This window comes from Macrosteles quadrilineatus, unplaced genomic scaffold (assembly GCF_028750875.1).
Source record: "Macrosteles quadrilineatus isolate MER2022 unplaced genomic scaffold, UCM_ALF_1.0 Scaffold_9__3_contigs__length_116548681, whole genome shotgun sequence".
NCBI classification, from domain to species: Eukaryota; Metazoa; Arthropoda; class Insecta; order Hemiptera; family Cicadellidae; genus Macrosteles; species Macrosteles quadrilineatus.
The window spans coordinates 83,445,933-83,463,022 of record NW_026542602.1 but is presented as its reverse complement, the minus strand read 5'-3'; the positions used below and the strand labels follow the sequence as shown (position 1 = coordinate 83,463,022).

At 33.3% G+C, this 17,090-nt stretch overlaps 3 protein-coding genes and 1 long non-coding RNA gene across 5 annotated transcripts; all 4 read left to right on the top strand.

Moving 5' to 3' along the window:
- The first annotated feature begins 641 nt into the window (after positions 1–641).
- LOC129003765 (shematrin-like protein 1) lies at positions 642–2,404 on the top strand. The gene is made up of 2 exons (XM_054432059.1): positions 642–743; positions 1,900–2,404. Exons 1-2 carry the CDS (start codon positions 725–727, stop codon positions 2,295–2,297), a joined length of 417 nt encoding a protein of 138 aa, XP_054288034.1. The 5' UTR covers positions 642–724; the 3' UTR covers positions 2,298–2,404.
- A 1,186-nt stretch (positions 2,405–3,590) lies between these two features.
- On the top strand, positions 3,591–5,742 carry LOC129001945 (uncharacterized). The gene is made up of 2 exons (XR_008491513.1): positions 3,591–3,678; positions 5,412–5,742. It is a non-coding gene; the product is annotated as an uncharacterized LOC129001945 (long non-coding RNA).
- A 3,700-nt stretch (positions 5,743–9,442) lies between these two features.
- LOC129003988 (tetra-peptide repeat homeobox protein 1-like) lies at positions 9,443–10,990 on the top strand. Its single transcript, XM_054432355.1, has 2 exons — positions 9,443–9,674; positions 10,364–10,990. The coding sequence occupies exons 1-2, from the start codon at positions 9,656–9,658 to the stop codon at positions 10,927–10,929; spliced, it is 585 nt and encodes a 194-aa protein (XP_054288330.1). The 5' UTR covers positions 9,443–9,655; the 3' UTR covers positions 10,930–10,990.
- A 1,004-nt stretch (positions 10,991–11,994) lies between these two features.
- LOC129003087 (uncharacterized) lies at positions 11,995–16,453 on the top strand. 2 transcript variants are annotated; one of them, XM_054431313.1, is made up of 2 exons: positions 11,995–12,299; positions 15,990–16,453. In XM_054431313.1, the coding sequence occupies exons 1-2, from the start codon at positions 12,284–12,286 to the stop codon at positions 16,352–16,354; spliced, it is 381 nt and encodes a 126-aa protein (XP_054287288.1). In that variant the 5' UTR covers positions 11,995–12,283; the 3' UTR covers positions 16,355–16,453. The 2 variants fall into 2 exon arrangements, with proteins under 2 accessions (XP_054287288.1, XP_054287289.1); XM_054431314.1 differs by lacking the exon at positions 15,990–16,453 and adding an exon at positions 14,180–14,691 and having other exon boundaries at positions 12,138–12,299.
- Positions 16,454–17,090: the final 637 nt, after the last annotated feature.

The following is a 17,090-nucleotide window of genomic DNA, read 5'->3' as shown; positions in this document are numbered from 1 at the left end:
TGGATAAATGTTCGAAAACTACACATATATATGCAGTTGGTTAACTTCAGAGAATCATTCACTATAGAGATAGTTTAATGCATAAAAATTGATGTTTAGAAAACAAAGTTTTAGTCGTAGGTTTTGTGACTCGTAATGTTATATTATTTGAGGAAAGCTGAGTTGCTGATGTAACTTTGTTTGAATTGCTTTGATTAGGTAACGATAAAATGCGTTTAATATAGTATTGATAACACTGAATGACATTTCAAAACTTTAGTCTAGTATTCCTCATCTTATTGAAATTTCAATAAAAAGCTATTAGATAGCAGTTTTTTTTAAACAATTAAGACTTGCAGATTGTACCACGTAGTTTTACTAATTGACAAATTTTTTCTCTGTTTTCCAGACACTTAAAGTTAAATTCTCTCTAAATATATGTTATATGTTCCTGTGTATGATATTTTAACACATATTTCTTGATTGCATGTACTAATGCAAATGTCCATACTTTCTATCATGTTCTTCTTTTAACGTATACGCCAGTCGATTCTAGCATCATTTTAACATGCCTGAAGTAGAACGGCATAGTTATTGAAGGTTATGGGGAAGTGTTACGTGCAAAAGTAAACAAAATACAACTCGATAAAGTTTACAGCCCAATAAATAAATGAATGAGAGCCATAAAGTATAAAAGGAAGTAGAGAGCGCTCTTATCATAGTCGGCGAGTCTCCCTCTAACACCATGCTTTCTTACGCAGTTGGTAAGTAATTAAACAGTTTATTGAATAAATCATAGTTAGAAAGATATTAAAATCAAGGCCGTTAAAATAAATAAGGTGTAAACACCAAGGCAAAAATAACATCTTTGTCAAATCATTTATTTGCACTAATTCATAGCTAATACAAGAACTCCATGTGTTTGTAAATTATTAAGAATATCATCTTCAAAAATATATTTTCTACGTAAATACTAGAGTATTAAATGCATATCTAGCATGAACAGGCTTTAGAATTAAGATAATTTGTGATCATAAGATTTAAAAACTTTATGAATGTTGGCTCGTTTTAAAATAATATCAGTCGTACAAGTATAGGTTATAGTCTTAATAACCATTATTAATAAAACTAAATGTTTTATGGGTTTAGTGTGAATTAAAACATTGCTAACGTAAAAACACAATAGGATTGATTTAAAGGATTATTGAGTTTATCTAGAAAGAAATTCTCAATTGTTATTTACCTTATGAATGGACTAAAATTTATTTGAGCACTAACCAAAGATCAAATTAATAGTTTGTAAACACTCTATGGTAAATGATACTTTTCGTGCTAATAGGTTATGCTACAAAAATATTTTATGACCTCTATAAATAAGTGAAAATCCAATAACGTCTTCAAAAGTGCTTAAAATGTACTTAGGGAAATATTCTACAACATTAAATATTTTATACTACACCTACTCACTAATAATTATTCGCATATATTTACATATCAAAACGAAAAGGTTGAAAGTCAATTAATAAAGGAAACAATATATACATTCAGATTATTTTACGGATGAAGTAGTTATGTTTGACACAAATTGCGAAATTAAATGATAGCTTTAAGTTTTAGTAATTGGGGAATATTCATTATAAATTAAAATCCATAAGGGTTCTTTGTGATCAGGTCATCGTTATATTAGTTTAAGTTTTTGAATTCTGGTCTTCGGATGAAGACCGCGTGGTTGCAGACGTTTCGCAGAGATGTAGCAGTCCATTCTCAATGCACTCTTTCACTGAAAATGGGGGTCCGCATAGCATCCATGTGGTCGTCACCCCAAGAACAGCATTCAACCACCGCTATGATCATTCTGTAATCTTGTTATTTTTACTTTAAAGTTGTATAATCTTTTAAATATAAATGGAAATGTTTCAGGACTCCTGATCGCGGTTTCCGCCGTGTCCGCTTTCCCCCGCCCAGGTCCGGCTCCAGGTCCCAAGCCTGGCCCCGCTCCCTACGCCATGCCCGGGCCAGCCCCAGGACCTCTCCCAGCACCCCAGCCAATGCCAATGCCCCAGCCTGGCCCAGCTCCTGGCCCTGACGCTTACTACGGTGGATACGGATTAGGTGGACTTTACGAAGGTTACGGATACGGAGGTTATGGTTATGGAGGTTACGGATGCGAATTCCCTCCCATAGTAGAGACCGCTTATGTCGCCCCCATTGCCACCATTGCTGAGCCCGTCATCGAGGAGGTCTTCTTCGAGCCTTACGGATACGGTGGTTACGGATACGGTGGTGGCTACTACGGAGGAGGCTACGGTGGGTGGTAAACTGAAGAGGCCACTACTTCTACTAAAAAACACAACCACTGACCGACCTATTTAATACATTAGTATTAGTTTTTTATACTGAAATAAAATTAAAAATCGCATGGTTACATTCTGTATTGGATAATTATATCCCCTATCTGTTGAATTAGTTTACTAGTTTTCTCGTCCCAAAAGTAGGCTGAAGTTTTAAATTTCGGCTATGATCATGTCTGCAAATTACATTATAACAATTTAAAACTATTTGATAATATTTGTAATACATAATTGTATTGATTGAAAAAAGTTATTTTTAGCCAACCTTTTCAGTTTTAAACTGTTTAATATATGTCGTATCCTAAATATTTTATTTGGCTAGCTTTGTTGAACATATAATCTTTATGGCCGTGTATCAGAACGGTATACAGTAATGAAGTGAATCTATCACAAAATTTGAAATCATTCATGACTCCCACGATTTGAACAATTAGTTTTTGGAAAAAATTTAAATATTAACCACAAAACTATGAATGCAGTTTAATAGAAATAAATCTTTGTGGAAATAACTGATTTGATTTAAATTGATTTAATGGCTCTTACCAATATATAACGAACCTTTAGAGTTTATGTAAATGTTTTATTCGTAAATAAATACAATTTCCACAAAGTTATTACTATATTTTACTTTTACGCATTACAGTTAAAACTCACAAAAACTCTTTATTACGAAATTGTTTAATACTTTTAAAATCTAAATGCTGTAAAATAGATAATATTTAAATTTATATGATGTTATCACTCTTATCTAATTTTAGAGAAGTTCCAACATTTAAACAAACAAGCCACTCTTTGATAGTGTTTAATAAGTGTGTTGCGTATCGTGTCACTTTAAGGTTTTTTAATTGAGTTTTAATGAAAAATATCAAGAGAGCATGGTTAAACGGATAGGTTTGAAATAACCTTCCATGGGTTATTTAGTGCAAAACATTTTAAATTAATAACAATTGGCTAGTAACAAAAGATTTTAAAACTATATTGAACTATGCATTTAACACCTTTTATTACTTTTTAAAGCATTTACTGTAGAATAATTATCTATATTTTATCTATTATCTTAGGGCAGCCTAAAAAATAAAATACTAACATTGAAAAACATAACTCTTAATATAGGTTTAGAAAATTATGATTTGTGTAACTAGCCACAGATAATCAATAATTCATAAAATAAAAAAAAACACTTAATATTATTGAAGAAATGATCATTTACGCAAGCATGTGCGTAATGATAACGTCTAACACTTGTTGATAAGTAAATATAATGAAAGTGCAGTATATTATCAGGTGAGTATTGCAATGGCTTCATTTGTGAACTGCATTTCTACCATGAAGTATCTAGTTGTCTTTGGTAAGTTAAAAACTATATAGCTTAATCACTAGCTTATGCTTTAAACAAATCCGAATATATATTTCCATTTACAGTTATAAGCAAGCATGATGCTTCTCATTAACTGCAAAGTATCAGAATTATATTTAAAATAATGAGGATTGCAAAATACCCCCACCACACCAATCCTGCAGCCTAAGTGAATTTCCATTTACCTAGCTGGATTTCTCCTAAGATATTCCCGTATGTTGTCTGTTTTTAAATAACATTAACCTTAGTACTTAGGTTTGTTGCTACAGGGAAGGTTATAAGCGTTTTTATCAAAATGTCGATGCATTAGTATGAAATAAACACATTTACCAAATTAGATTAAATATAGCCACAAAAAAGCAAAGTTTTTCAGTTTATTTATTCCACATATCAATAACATAAGAATTTTCAGATTAGAGTTTTTTGTAAAAATATTCTCCGTAATTATCAGGCATACAACAACGCTTCAAGCTCTACAAAATAGTTAACCAAGAAACTGCAACATTTTTTTGTAATTGCCTATTCCTTATATAATTCGTTAAAAGTGGCAATAACAAAATATCAGTATCAAGAAACAACTTTATATCGCATATCCAAGTATTATGTAATGTTAAATGAATATATACAATGAAATATTCAGTATATTCAATTATAAAATATAAACTTGTGACCGAGAAAAGTTTATATTCATTTGAATACAGCTTACTATTTACAATGTAACTAATAAAAGAATAAAAAAAAACAATTATACTAATGATGTTAGAAAACTAAAAGTTTGTGTAAAAGCTGAAAGTTAGTTTTTTGGACTCAATCACGCATTAAGAACTGGTTGGACTGGGCTCGAAGTTAGTGTGATAATAGTTTATATTCTCCATTAAACTATGCCTAGTCTTATCTCGAACATGATTTCAGGCTCCATCCCGTGGCTCTGGAATTTTCCATGCTTACCTTATGGGTATTCCCTATTCAAAAAGAATTTAAGAATCTTAACAGCTGATAAACCAAACAAATCCGTTATGTTCTATAATGCTTAAATACTAACATTTAAAAGTTGTAACAATACAGTGCAGCAATATAATATTTTTTCCTCCCTGTTGCAAAGCACGGGTACATCAGCTAGCAACATATAGTAGTATAGCAGTGGTAATGGTAATTGATTACTGTACAATAAAAAATATCAAGGGGTGTTAAATATCATTTTGAACAGGTTACTGAAATTATTATGGAAGTATCAACACTTTTGATAAAATGTATCTAAATAAAATATTGAAGCAAACGGACAATTCATTTGGCTAAACAGCTCATACCTCTATCCCGTGGAAGTCATGCATTAAAATTGCCCATTTTTGAGACCAAAGGAGAATAAACAGGTGTGTGATTTAATTTTCTTACAGTTAAAACGTGAAAAAGCAGATTTATTCAGCATGATTTGAGTTGGCAATGCATAGTAATGTCTTTTAGTGTTCTGGAGTATAATAGTTGCAGAAATCCACGAAAAAGCCATCATAAGGTCAATAAATAAACTTGAGACAAGACATGAGTAGTCATGTCACTTCATGTAATTTTGTCTCTCTACATGTTAATTTTTCGGGTCTAATCAAATCAACGAAACATAAACTACTACGGAATTTAGGAAACCAAACTCTATGAGAAGTTGATAAGTTTCCCTGCAAGATTTATATTACTACTACAACAAAAGTTTACTACTGGCACTTAAATTTCAGGTTTGGTGGTAATAGCTGCAGTTGCTTATGGACTTCCCGCGCCAAGAGCACAACCCACTCCCTATGCAACCCCAATGCCAGGCCCATTGCCCCAGCCTAGACCATCGCCAGATCCCTCATACGGATATGGGGCATTAGCTAGGGTCGGAAATGGATGTCATGGATGTTTCTCAGGACATGGTGGTTACGATTTTAAATGGCAAGGCCAAGGTTATGGTTACGATAGTTACCTTGAATTTCCGTTCTACGGTTACTAAAAAGACTAATAAAATCTTTTATTTTGTATGAGTAATGTGTAATTTTTTTAAATAAAATTGGATATTATTTTTTACTGACTTGAATACGTTTAATTTTACTATACCTTCAATCATTTGCTTACAAAATGCCATAAATGTTTAAAAAAATATCCTAGTTGGAGTTGCTTGTTATAAAGAAGCGCAGCAAACTGGCGAAAGAGAAGATAACGTGGAACTTCAGTATCTGCGGAAGAGTCAATAAATTATTTTTATAAGGTTGTAAACCAGCGTCGTGATACTGTGTTTTCCGATATGTTTCACCTCTGTCTGGGTAAGTGGAATCATTTATTGAGTTTTTATTACCACACTATGGGTTTATAAAGCCATTAATTATTTTTGTTTTATAAAAAAATGGATTTATTATTTATATTTTATTATTATTTATTATCATATATTATTATTATTATTATTATATACATAAATTATTATTTTCCCATATAGTAAAACATGAATACTGTTTTCACCTTTAAAGTTATCTGATAAAAAGATAGGACATTTGCCAGGAATTATTAAGGAAATTTACAGGAAAGCAGGCTTACCTTTAAATAAATACAAAGAGACACATAAAATATACAAAACAAGGAGGACAACAGTTCATGGTCACTGGAGCAATGACAATGCTAGTTGAAATTCCAGCAATAAAATTGCAACTGCCATTGCCATTTCTCCAGTAGTCAATGACCACGAAAATGTATACTTTTGTGTTGTATATTTAATGTGTATCTATAGACTTATTTAAAGGTAAGCATGCTTTCCTACCAGTTTTCTTAATAATTCACATTTAAGTGAGTTATTTAAACAAATACACATGTAAGGTAGAGTCTAATTTGAACCAGATATAAACCTATGATTATGTCACATTCATGAAATCAAATCAACGTTAATAAAAGTTCAAAGTGTTAGCAACCTTGCAAATGATTGATTTTTATGTCGAAAATATTTTTAGAACTATTTTATTATTGTTTTTTTTTTAAACATTTAGATTTTTCATAAAATTTGTTAAATATTGTGGGAACAACTGTATTTATACGCCATAAAAATTTGTATGCTTAAAATCCTTATTAAAATCACAAAAATGTCTGTTTATACATCATATAAAATATATTTTATAGGACTCCTAACTGTATGCGCGGCGGCGTCCGCAATGCCCTGGGCAGCGCCGGACCCTCGTGCCAGGGCCCTGCCTGTGTCCCATTTGGCCCCTCTGGCCGCTGGGTCTGGACCTCATCCTGGGCCTCGACCCATGCCCCAGCCACAACCTTATCCACACCCCCAGAAATACGCACTCATCGACGAACTTGGCTGTGGATACCCTTTCTTTGGATTTCCCTACAACGGATTCTAAGTGTGAATCAACAAAGTACACTATAGTTACTTTATTTATTAATTCTTTTTTACATTAGTATGCTTTATGTAAGATATTAGATTATGATAACTTGTCTAAAAACAAAATGGCAGATACGTTTTAAACATACGGTTATGCTATTAATGTTATGTTAAAATTGCAAATTTTTTGAAGTTCTAAGCAATAAAAGACGACAGCAACCAAAACGCATATTTTTCCCGTGTATATTTTTGTAAAATATTTTAGTGTATGAAATACAAAAGTAATACACTTTAAATACTATAGCATAATAAGTTTCTGTTTGAAAGTCAAGCATAGCCTATACACGTTGTTAGCAGTCTGGATATTATATTGTAAAATAATTTAAAAACCATAAGTTCCTTGGTGAAATAAATGCTTTAGGCTATACTAATATAAATATTATAAGTGAATTTCCAATTTAGGTAACCAGCCAATACCGTAAGTTTTCATAATAAGAGTTGGACCTCAACTCAACTCTAAAGTTTTACAGATAAGATTCTCCTAAAAATATATTAACATTTTAAAATTTCCATGCCATTTATCTAGAGGATTAGTAAATAGTTGTAGTTGATGTTCATGAGTTGATTTTGATCAAATTTAAACATTTTATTCAATACAAAGCTATATAAATTTTACTAAAAACACGCATTTTTTCCCTCCATGTAGCAGCAAATCCATGAGCTTGTTATGTCTAATGTTTTTAAAATTTGCGATTAAATGCGACAAACTTAAGGAAATATTTTAATGAAAGTCAAACCAGGCAAATGGACATACGCTGAGTGTACAAGTTTGCTGTGTTTGGGGTATTTTATATTACAAAGCAAACCACCACCCTTTGTTGCATATTAAAAACCAATTTAATTCAGAGCTGCACTTAGTATTGATAAAAATCTTGAAATATTACGAAACTCAAACAAAACGATGCAGTCTTGTCAGTTGGATACTATTGATAACAATGGCGTATATCAAGAGCTATAAGAGGAAAATAGTCATTCTTTCTGTGAGCCTCTGCGCCATCGTTCACTGATAAGAGATGAAAATGATAGCATTCACAGTAGGTAAGTAGAATAACAATTTAAACTGGTTAAGGTAATCTTAGTCAACTCGTTATCCCTTTGAAGTAAACTAGTATAAGAGTTCAATAACAGAGAATTAAGCAGCATTATGCAAATAAATTTGTAAAAATGCAACTAAGTTAGCATGAAAATGGAAAATAATATTTTAATTTAATTATATTTCTATCACATAAATCAACAGAGATTTTTCGAAATATGTTCGTTAAATTTATTTATTCAAAGACTTTGACAGATTATAATTTGTAGGGGTTATTTTAGGGTGATTTTTTGAGGGTTACAAACAATTATATTCTTACAAAAAATAATGTTAGAAAAATTCAATATATCTTTTCGTAAGTGAGGAAAAAAATGGAATTTAATAAACAGAATACAGACGAGCGCAAAATTAAATTTACATACAATCAATTGCAAAATATTAATCCAAGGTTAGGCTTAGTTTCATACTGTATTATTTCAAGGACTTCTCCTTGTCTCCATGGTGGCTGGACTCCCAGCACCTCACCCCGTGGCCGACCCGGAACCTCTCCCGGAACCCGCCCCCGTGGCTGACCCCGACCCTGAGGCAGACGCCCACTACGGCTACGGCCCCGAGATCTACCCCTACGGTGGCATCGTCGAGGAGGTTCTACCTCCCATCTTCATTGAGGGAGTCTACGAGGAAGTGATTGTTGGACCCGAGTACCCAGGCATCCACGCCCTTCTGGGATAAACCTTGCTCTCTTGTACGTGCGCTCGTAGTTCAAATTGTACAAATAAAATTAATATTTTAGACCTATTCTTGAGTGTTAATTAACCAGTTTAATTTCACAGAGGGAATGATGTTTATTAACTGAATGTGTGTTTTGTATGAATAAATAGACCAATAATTTTCAATAGTTTGTATATTTTGAAAATAATATACTTATGAGTCTTATTAATAATTTGGTAGTATTCAAAACGACTTTTATTAGTAGTTTTAGTGAAGCTCAGAGTGTTGATTCTAATTTAAATAGTCAGTATATGTCACAAGAGTAAAACAGACGCACCTAGAAACGCCCAGCAAACCTTTCACGCTTCAATAAATAATAAAAAAAAATTATTATTAAAATTAAAACTCTAAAAATTAATTATTATTGAAAAAGCAAACTACACGTTTGAATTGCTAGTTTATTTTGCTGTAGTAAACAACATTGCAAGTGGATGATGTTTTATACAGCAGTTATACAATGTAGTGACACCTATACCCCCACTCCAGGCTTCAGTCATTTTTATTTAACAGCAGATACAAAACCTTAGGGAATGAAAAAAAGTACTCACTTTTGTAAGAGCAGTCGTGAGGGTCGGACACTAGGTACGCAGAAAACAGGTTACGTCATTTAAGTATTGATAAACAGGTCTTCGGCAAACAGACGATAGCTAAAGTAAACAAAGGATTTGTTTGTACAAGACGACAGTGGGAGAAATATAAAAGTCGTTGTGTGTCGAGCACTCTTGTGAGATCGGTAGTCGAAGACACAGCCTCTCATCATGATTGCTCTCTCCTTTGGTACGTGGATTAAAACTGTATTTAGATTATGATAGTTATAGTTAAAAAAATTGTTTGTAACTAAGTGTTAAATTGTAATACTTGCTGCCCTACTTACATAGATATTAAATGTTGCCATAAATAAACTTACTTTTCTACACAAACTTAATATTTCATTCAAGCAAATAAAATGCTTTCATTCGTATATCATGATTTGTATCATGGTATCTTACTAGCCTAATCTGAGTTTCATATTGCCTAGTACCCGATATAGCTGTATAATGGTGTCAGAATATTGAAATGATATAAAATAAAATAAAAACCAACAATACCTTATTTAGCCAGTCAAATTCAGTATGATAATTTCAATCATCAAGATCAGGCCATTTCATATACATTATCGGCAAATATGAGTGGGTATTCTTGTATAAATTTATACATCATCATTAATGTTTGGTGTATGATCAGAAGGACTTCCTGTATAATCATATTGATTTTAATTTAAAGCATCACTTTACAGCTTTCTATTGACTAATGAAATCCAACCGAACAGTATAAAACAAAAGTAAGGATTAAAACAAACCCCCAATGGTTCCTTAGATTTAAAAACATATCACCAAGCGTTGTTTACTTACAATATTAGAGGTTTAAACATGTTTCTAATGATGAGTTAAGTACTAAGTATTTATTGTTTCCACGTTGTGTTGTAGGTGTCCTAGTTCTGAGTGCGGCCGTGTTGGCCAGGCCAGGGCCTTACCCCCAGCCCCAACCCCAGCCACAGCCCCAGCCCCACCCCATCCCTAACGCTTACTCCATGGCACAACCCTCAGCATACCCGATGCCCAACAACGGACCCACTTACCAACACGGCCCCAACAACGGCCCGACCTTCTCTCTCCCCGCCAGCGGCCCGAGTGCTTCTTGGGGTGCTCCTGCCAGCGGACCCAACCCCGGCATGAACCACCAAGCTCCCGCCAGTGGGCCTAACCCGGGACCCCAGCCTAGCTTCGCCGCTGGACCTTTCAACGGACCCCAGCCTGGCCCTCAGCCTCAGCCCATGCCCCAGCCCCAGCCCCAGCCTCAGCCCAGCCCCATCGGACCCCAGAACGGCCCCATGCCCTCCGCTGAGCCTCATTACGGCTACGGTCTTGGTTACGGAGGTGTTGGTGTCACAGAGGAGTTCTTCTACTCCGACCCTCCCGTCCTGGTCGCCGAGGAGATCATCGTTCCCGAGTACGGCTACGGACTACCCGTCGGTGGCTTCGGCTATTTGTAGAGTTGTAGTATAGACTGTACGACTAGAAATTAAGATTTTGTAAATACATACTTAAACATAATCGCATTTTTATGATTTTTACCAACAGCCTCAAACGCTTTTGAATTGCAAGTGGATAAAAGTAATTTTTGGTTCAACTTACTGGAAATTGAATTATCGTAATTTACAGATATTTATGAGACCTGAACGTTGGAGTGAATTCATTTACTAAAATAAACTCAATTTCAGTTAAAAATTAAAATTATATTATATATGACCAAATTAATAAATAAAAAAAACTAAACACAAGTTTACTCATGAATGGTGTCTGCTATTGTGTAAGTACTATATGAAATGACAAGTTTAACAGTATTAATTCCTAACTGTCATCAAGTGTGCGAGTCATTAAAGTACATTTATTATGATACAGATTTACTTAAATTCTTTATAAGAATGTGTGTGTTAAATAATCAATAATAATAACACATATAAAACACAGTTAAGAACAAATAAAATATAAAAATGTATGTCTCATAAATGAACTTGAGAAGGTTTAAGGACCAACAATATAAAATATCAGAAATAAAAATATGAATCGCGTCATATCTACCTTACTATTACTGTTTATCCTTTTTATCCAGTTTCATCTTATTTTTTAAGCATCAGTTTCTAGCCTGTGTATCAATTAAATACATTTGGAACTGATGGTATCCTTAACTTTTAGTGCGTAGTGATACATTTTTACATACAGTATTAACAATTCTCCTAAAGAGAATCTTTTAACATGTCGTTTAGTAAGGTTATATCTTAAATACAAAACTGATCTTTATTAACAACATTAACTTCTACCAAAGATAATTATTTGGGATTATTCCTAATTAATAGCTCGGATTGCTCCCAATTTTAGTTTCACATTATACAAATGTAGAAGAAAACAAATGGCTCTTCAATTCAGAACAGTCGTACAAACACTACAGGGAAACTTCAAAACAAATAATGATAAAGTGTCGTAAATCACACCCCCACCAGCGTACCCAGGACAAAACTGATCTTACCTATTTTAAGTGGCCATTCGAACGCGGTGGGGAGAACAACTACAAATCACGTTTCTATAGAACGTACTCATAAGAGAAGAATATTTTCCATTAACTATAGAGAAATAAAGTATCATACTTTCAATAAAACAAACACAAGCCGACTGTGATAGCTGGCCTGATCAGTTTACTACTGTTTACATTTGGATGTGTAAATAAGAAGGTATATAAGGAAGAGGCGGCGACATACATCCCAGTCGTTTAGTTGTGTTCTTAGGAGCGGGAGCGTCTCATTCCTTGACTTCTGATTTTTTATTATACCCCGTCTTTCGAGCGGTATCATGATCGCTCTCTTTGGTAAGTCTATTCACTACAAATATGAAAGGTGTAACTACCTGATAATCTTAAAACACATTGAAAATTAGGTAATACAAAACTATATTGGCAATTCACTGGAATCTTGTGAAGTGTATTTCTGTATTATTTGTAACCAGACTTTTAACCTACTGTGTGTACAAATTTGACGTGGATAATTTCGATTATCCTGCATATGCTCTATAACTGGTCTTAGTCAGTGCCTAAATCAAACAAGGCATCCGAATACATTATACACTCGCCATATTCATGTTCACCTGTTGTATATGTTGTATATTATTTAACATGTGTATACGTGTGTTTTTATGACATTATATATAATGAATTGATGTAAAAGGAATTTGGTTAGCATTTTTAATAAATTCAAAATCCAACAAACCTCCTGTAGAGTGTCAGGTGTGCTCAAATCTTTTGAACAGTTTGGATTTATACTAACATACAAATATATATACAATAATATAATATACAAATATTTCTTTAGTTGATGATTCCAACAGTAAGGCAATAAATTATTACGTTCTCTAAACTTATACATCCTTTAACACTTTCGGTAGTCATATTGTAGAACAATATAAATGAATATTACAATAATATTATAATAAATAATTATAAAATATAAAAATAATAACTTGTATTATAATAAATAATAATATTAGTGGTTTTTGTATTTATAAAATATTATTATTGTAAATGAGTCAGTTACCATGAAACTAGTTATTACTTAAACATTTGTATTGTATTTTTTCAGATTTTACTATTGATTCTTATTTTAATAGTATTCTCATGTATACATACAGTATATCTGATTATTGATATCCGTGAGTTAGTATGGTTTGGAGTTTGAATTAAATTTTAAAACACTATTAACCATGATTAACAGACTATTCTTACAACAACAATGATAATTACTTACCCTAACAAAACAAAAGTCTGTATTTTGTCCAAGACCAGTTATATTTTTACATATTTACCAATCAAAATTGCATACTTGTAAATATAAAAAAGGGTTATTATCTGTATATCGACATGAAGGTATATCTAATGTAACTACCAATGATTTACCAAAAAGAAATATATATATTACACTTTCACTTTAAATTATAACTTAATTTCAAATTTAGCGACTTTGTTTGAGTAAGAAGTAGGCATTCGTTATTAATAAACGCAAATAGATTCTAAAATGATGAAAGGGGTTTTAAGGGTTATGTAGTTCCAGGTGTCGTGTCGTAGTTACGTTACAATAACAATATCTATTATAAACCATAGATTAAGAAAAATAAAAGAATGCCTCCATTTACTATTGTACATTTTTCTTTTTTTTATTCAAAATGTTTACGACATTTGACTGAAAATAACTTTTTACTTGAAAGATACGCAAAAATTCTGTTACAAGTAACCGTTGGATTTCAATATTAGTAAATACAACCGAGATTCGCTATAATGTCTGAATTCACTCAAACATGTGACTATTAATGGACCTAGACGTTCCATCCCCATGTTAAAGTTGACACCGGCTTCCAATCAAAATTGACATATTTGGAGTGAGCCCTCGACGGATTTTGCTGATGTACATTACTGATTTCTGTCGAATACGTGGACGTGTTTGCCAAGTAAAAATGATAGGACGACTTATTAAGAGCTATCGCTCCTCTTAAGTCGCTTCAAATATATCACACTAAATGCAATCTACGACTGCCTCATTTTACAAATGTTGTTTTGAATGGAAATAAATTAGCTACATCTGATCGAAATATTTAGGATGTCCATTGCAAGGCCAATGACTCAAACCTACACTGCCGAGCACATTTCAAAATTGAACACTAAAATAAAATACCAATTTAATAATCTTTATTGTGTTTCAGGACTTCTTATCGCGTGCTCGGCAGTGTTGGGTATGCCGAACCCCAGGGCCATGGCAGGACCTGGACCCGCTCCATACCCGCAGCCCATGCCTCAGCCAATGCCCCAACCCCAGCCCATGCCATACCCCGCAGCTGCCCCGGCACCCGCTCCTAACGCAGCTCCCTTCTACGGCGGCTATGGCTATGGAGGCTATGGAGGCTACGGAGTAGGTTTCGGAGTCGAGGAGCTCGTTATCGAAGCTCCCTACGGACCTTACGAGCAGTTCATCGGCGGTCCCGTGTACCCTGAGGTCTTTGAGGAGGTTATCTACCCTGGCTACGGCTATGGATACGGAGGCCTTTACTACTGAACATTTCAGTTTTAAATCTCTCTAAATTAGAACACTCTTAAGTCTTTTCTGGTAGACATTGTTCTGCAAAAATAGTTGCTAGTTGTAAAACTGTGATTATACTCCAGTAGATAAGAGAATGAATTAGTTAAAAGACAAGAAAATAAACAGTTTTTTTCACTATTTGTTCATAGTTTTATTACCAATATAAAAATAAGTTGTTGGGTGTTTTATGCTAAAAACTATTATACATTTCGCCAGGATAATTTAAAATGTCTTAAGCTGAAACGATTAAAATACAATTAAAAAACACCATATCTGTAGTTTGTAATCTGCATTTTGTTAAGTAACATTAATTGGTTAAAAATACAGGATATGTACAGTAACTACTGTATATTTACAGGATATATGTACTTATGAAGCAACAAAACTATACTATACAAATGTTAAGAAAATATACTTAAAAAGCTGTTGTTCATGTACAAGAATATATTGATAAAAAAATACTATACAACTTTTAGAAAATCAACGTTTAAGAGTGTTTAAGAGTGATAGTGAAAGGGTAGTTAGAGTTTGTTAGGATTGAAAATGTCTTATTGCATTCTATGCCATTGGGTGTCCTAAAGTTCAATAACATTAACTAAGTCAAATTTAGTTTAAAATATCTACGTACACATACTCTAGCAAAGAACTACACCATTTCTAAAGTCATTTACATAGTATTACATACTTTTTCCATATGCTACGTACAACATTAATATATGCCCTTATATCTGATAAGTAGATTTATTTCCTATAAACTACTTGTGATACTAGCAATGCCCTAACACATTGCCTTACAACCTGACCTATTCCAAATTAATTCGTTGACTTAGTAAGAAGAATAATAATTCAACAATAATAATTAATAATAATAATAATTCAGATATAATATCTGAATCATATTTAAGTCACCAAGTTAAACTCCATTCTAAATAACAATAAAACCGTAGAATATATATTCCAGCTGGTCCCATAAACATGTTAGACATTCCATAATTTTCGACCTTTTCATACATTTCAACAACATCTTTAGCTATCAAAATATTTTGCTGTTCTTCGGTGAACAGTGACCAAATTATCCACATCAGTCTCGCTGAGGAGTCACTAACAAATCAGGTAAAGCATGTCTGTTTATTTGACACTCATTTTTACTGTGTAGCCCTTAGCAGTGGTAAAGGCCATACAGTTCCTGTGTTTACAAAGGTTATACTTTTCAAATAATTTATCACAGTATTTTCTCCAAAGAACAATTTGTTTTAGTCTTATTAACGATAAAATTAAAGATGCTACGTCTTTGACTTATCGTGCCTTTCTATATTGCATAATCTTTAAATATCTAAAGCCAATAAAATAACCATTTTACTTATTTTTACTTAACTATAAAAGTTAATTACGTCGTTTTATGTTATAAAAAGTTAAGCATGTGGGTTTTGTTTTAGGAGTGCTACTCGCCGCTGTGGCAGTCTTAGGAGCGCCTGGGCCTATGCCCCGCCCAGGCCCTGGCCCAGTAGCTCGCCCAGCTCCACAGCCCATGCCTCAGCCAATGCCTCAGCCAATGCCTCAGCCTATGCCCCAGCCCTTAGCATACCCTGCCCCTGTCCCAGCACCCACACCAAACTACTACGAGCCGTGGGGTGGATTCGGCTACGGACATGGAGGATACGGAGGTTACTACTCCCCTGAGTGCGAAGGTCCTTACTACGAAGGTCCTGGAGGATATGGATACGGAATTCCCGGATTTGGATTGGGATACGTAGACGCCTTCCTGGACGGATACCCGTACGTCAGCAACGCAATCTTCTAACTCTGATACGAAGTCTCTCTATATAATTGTCAGGAAGAAGGCAATGGTAATTTCTTTATAATTAAAATTATGTGCAATAAGTTATACAGATAAATTAAAAGACTCTTTAAGTAATTCGAATACTCCTGAACTCTAACCCTGAACCACTATTTTATTCGCACAGATTTATCACAATTAAAAATGCCATACATTTATACATTTTATTACTGATAAGCAACATAGCCCGATGTGGTTAAATACACCGTTTCTAGAAAAACTTACATGATGATGCTTTCTTTACTAATTCTAAACAAAGAAAAATCAAGGAAATAACAATACAACAATCAGCTGTTATAGTAGTTTACGCATCGATCGCGTAAAGGTAGTATTTAAGACACGAGTAGAACATTTTAGATTTAAGGCCTTTTCGAGTGCCTTTATAATTTCTACGAGTGTCTTCAAGGCTAAAATTTATAAATAAAAATACTTTTAAAAAATGCCACGTTTTTAAACGCACTAAAAAGTATGAAATAATTTATAAAATGTTGAGAGAATAAATACTTGTAAGATTTAAAACGAAATAGCTACTTCCCTAAAGGGAAATTCGCTAAAACGTGGGGCGCATGCTGAAACTTAACCTATTAAACTATTATGATCTATTGCATGCGCCCCACGTTTTTTTGTGTTTTAAATCTTACAAGTATTTATTCTCTCAACATTTTATAAATTATTTTATACTATTTAGTGTGTTTAAAAA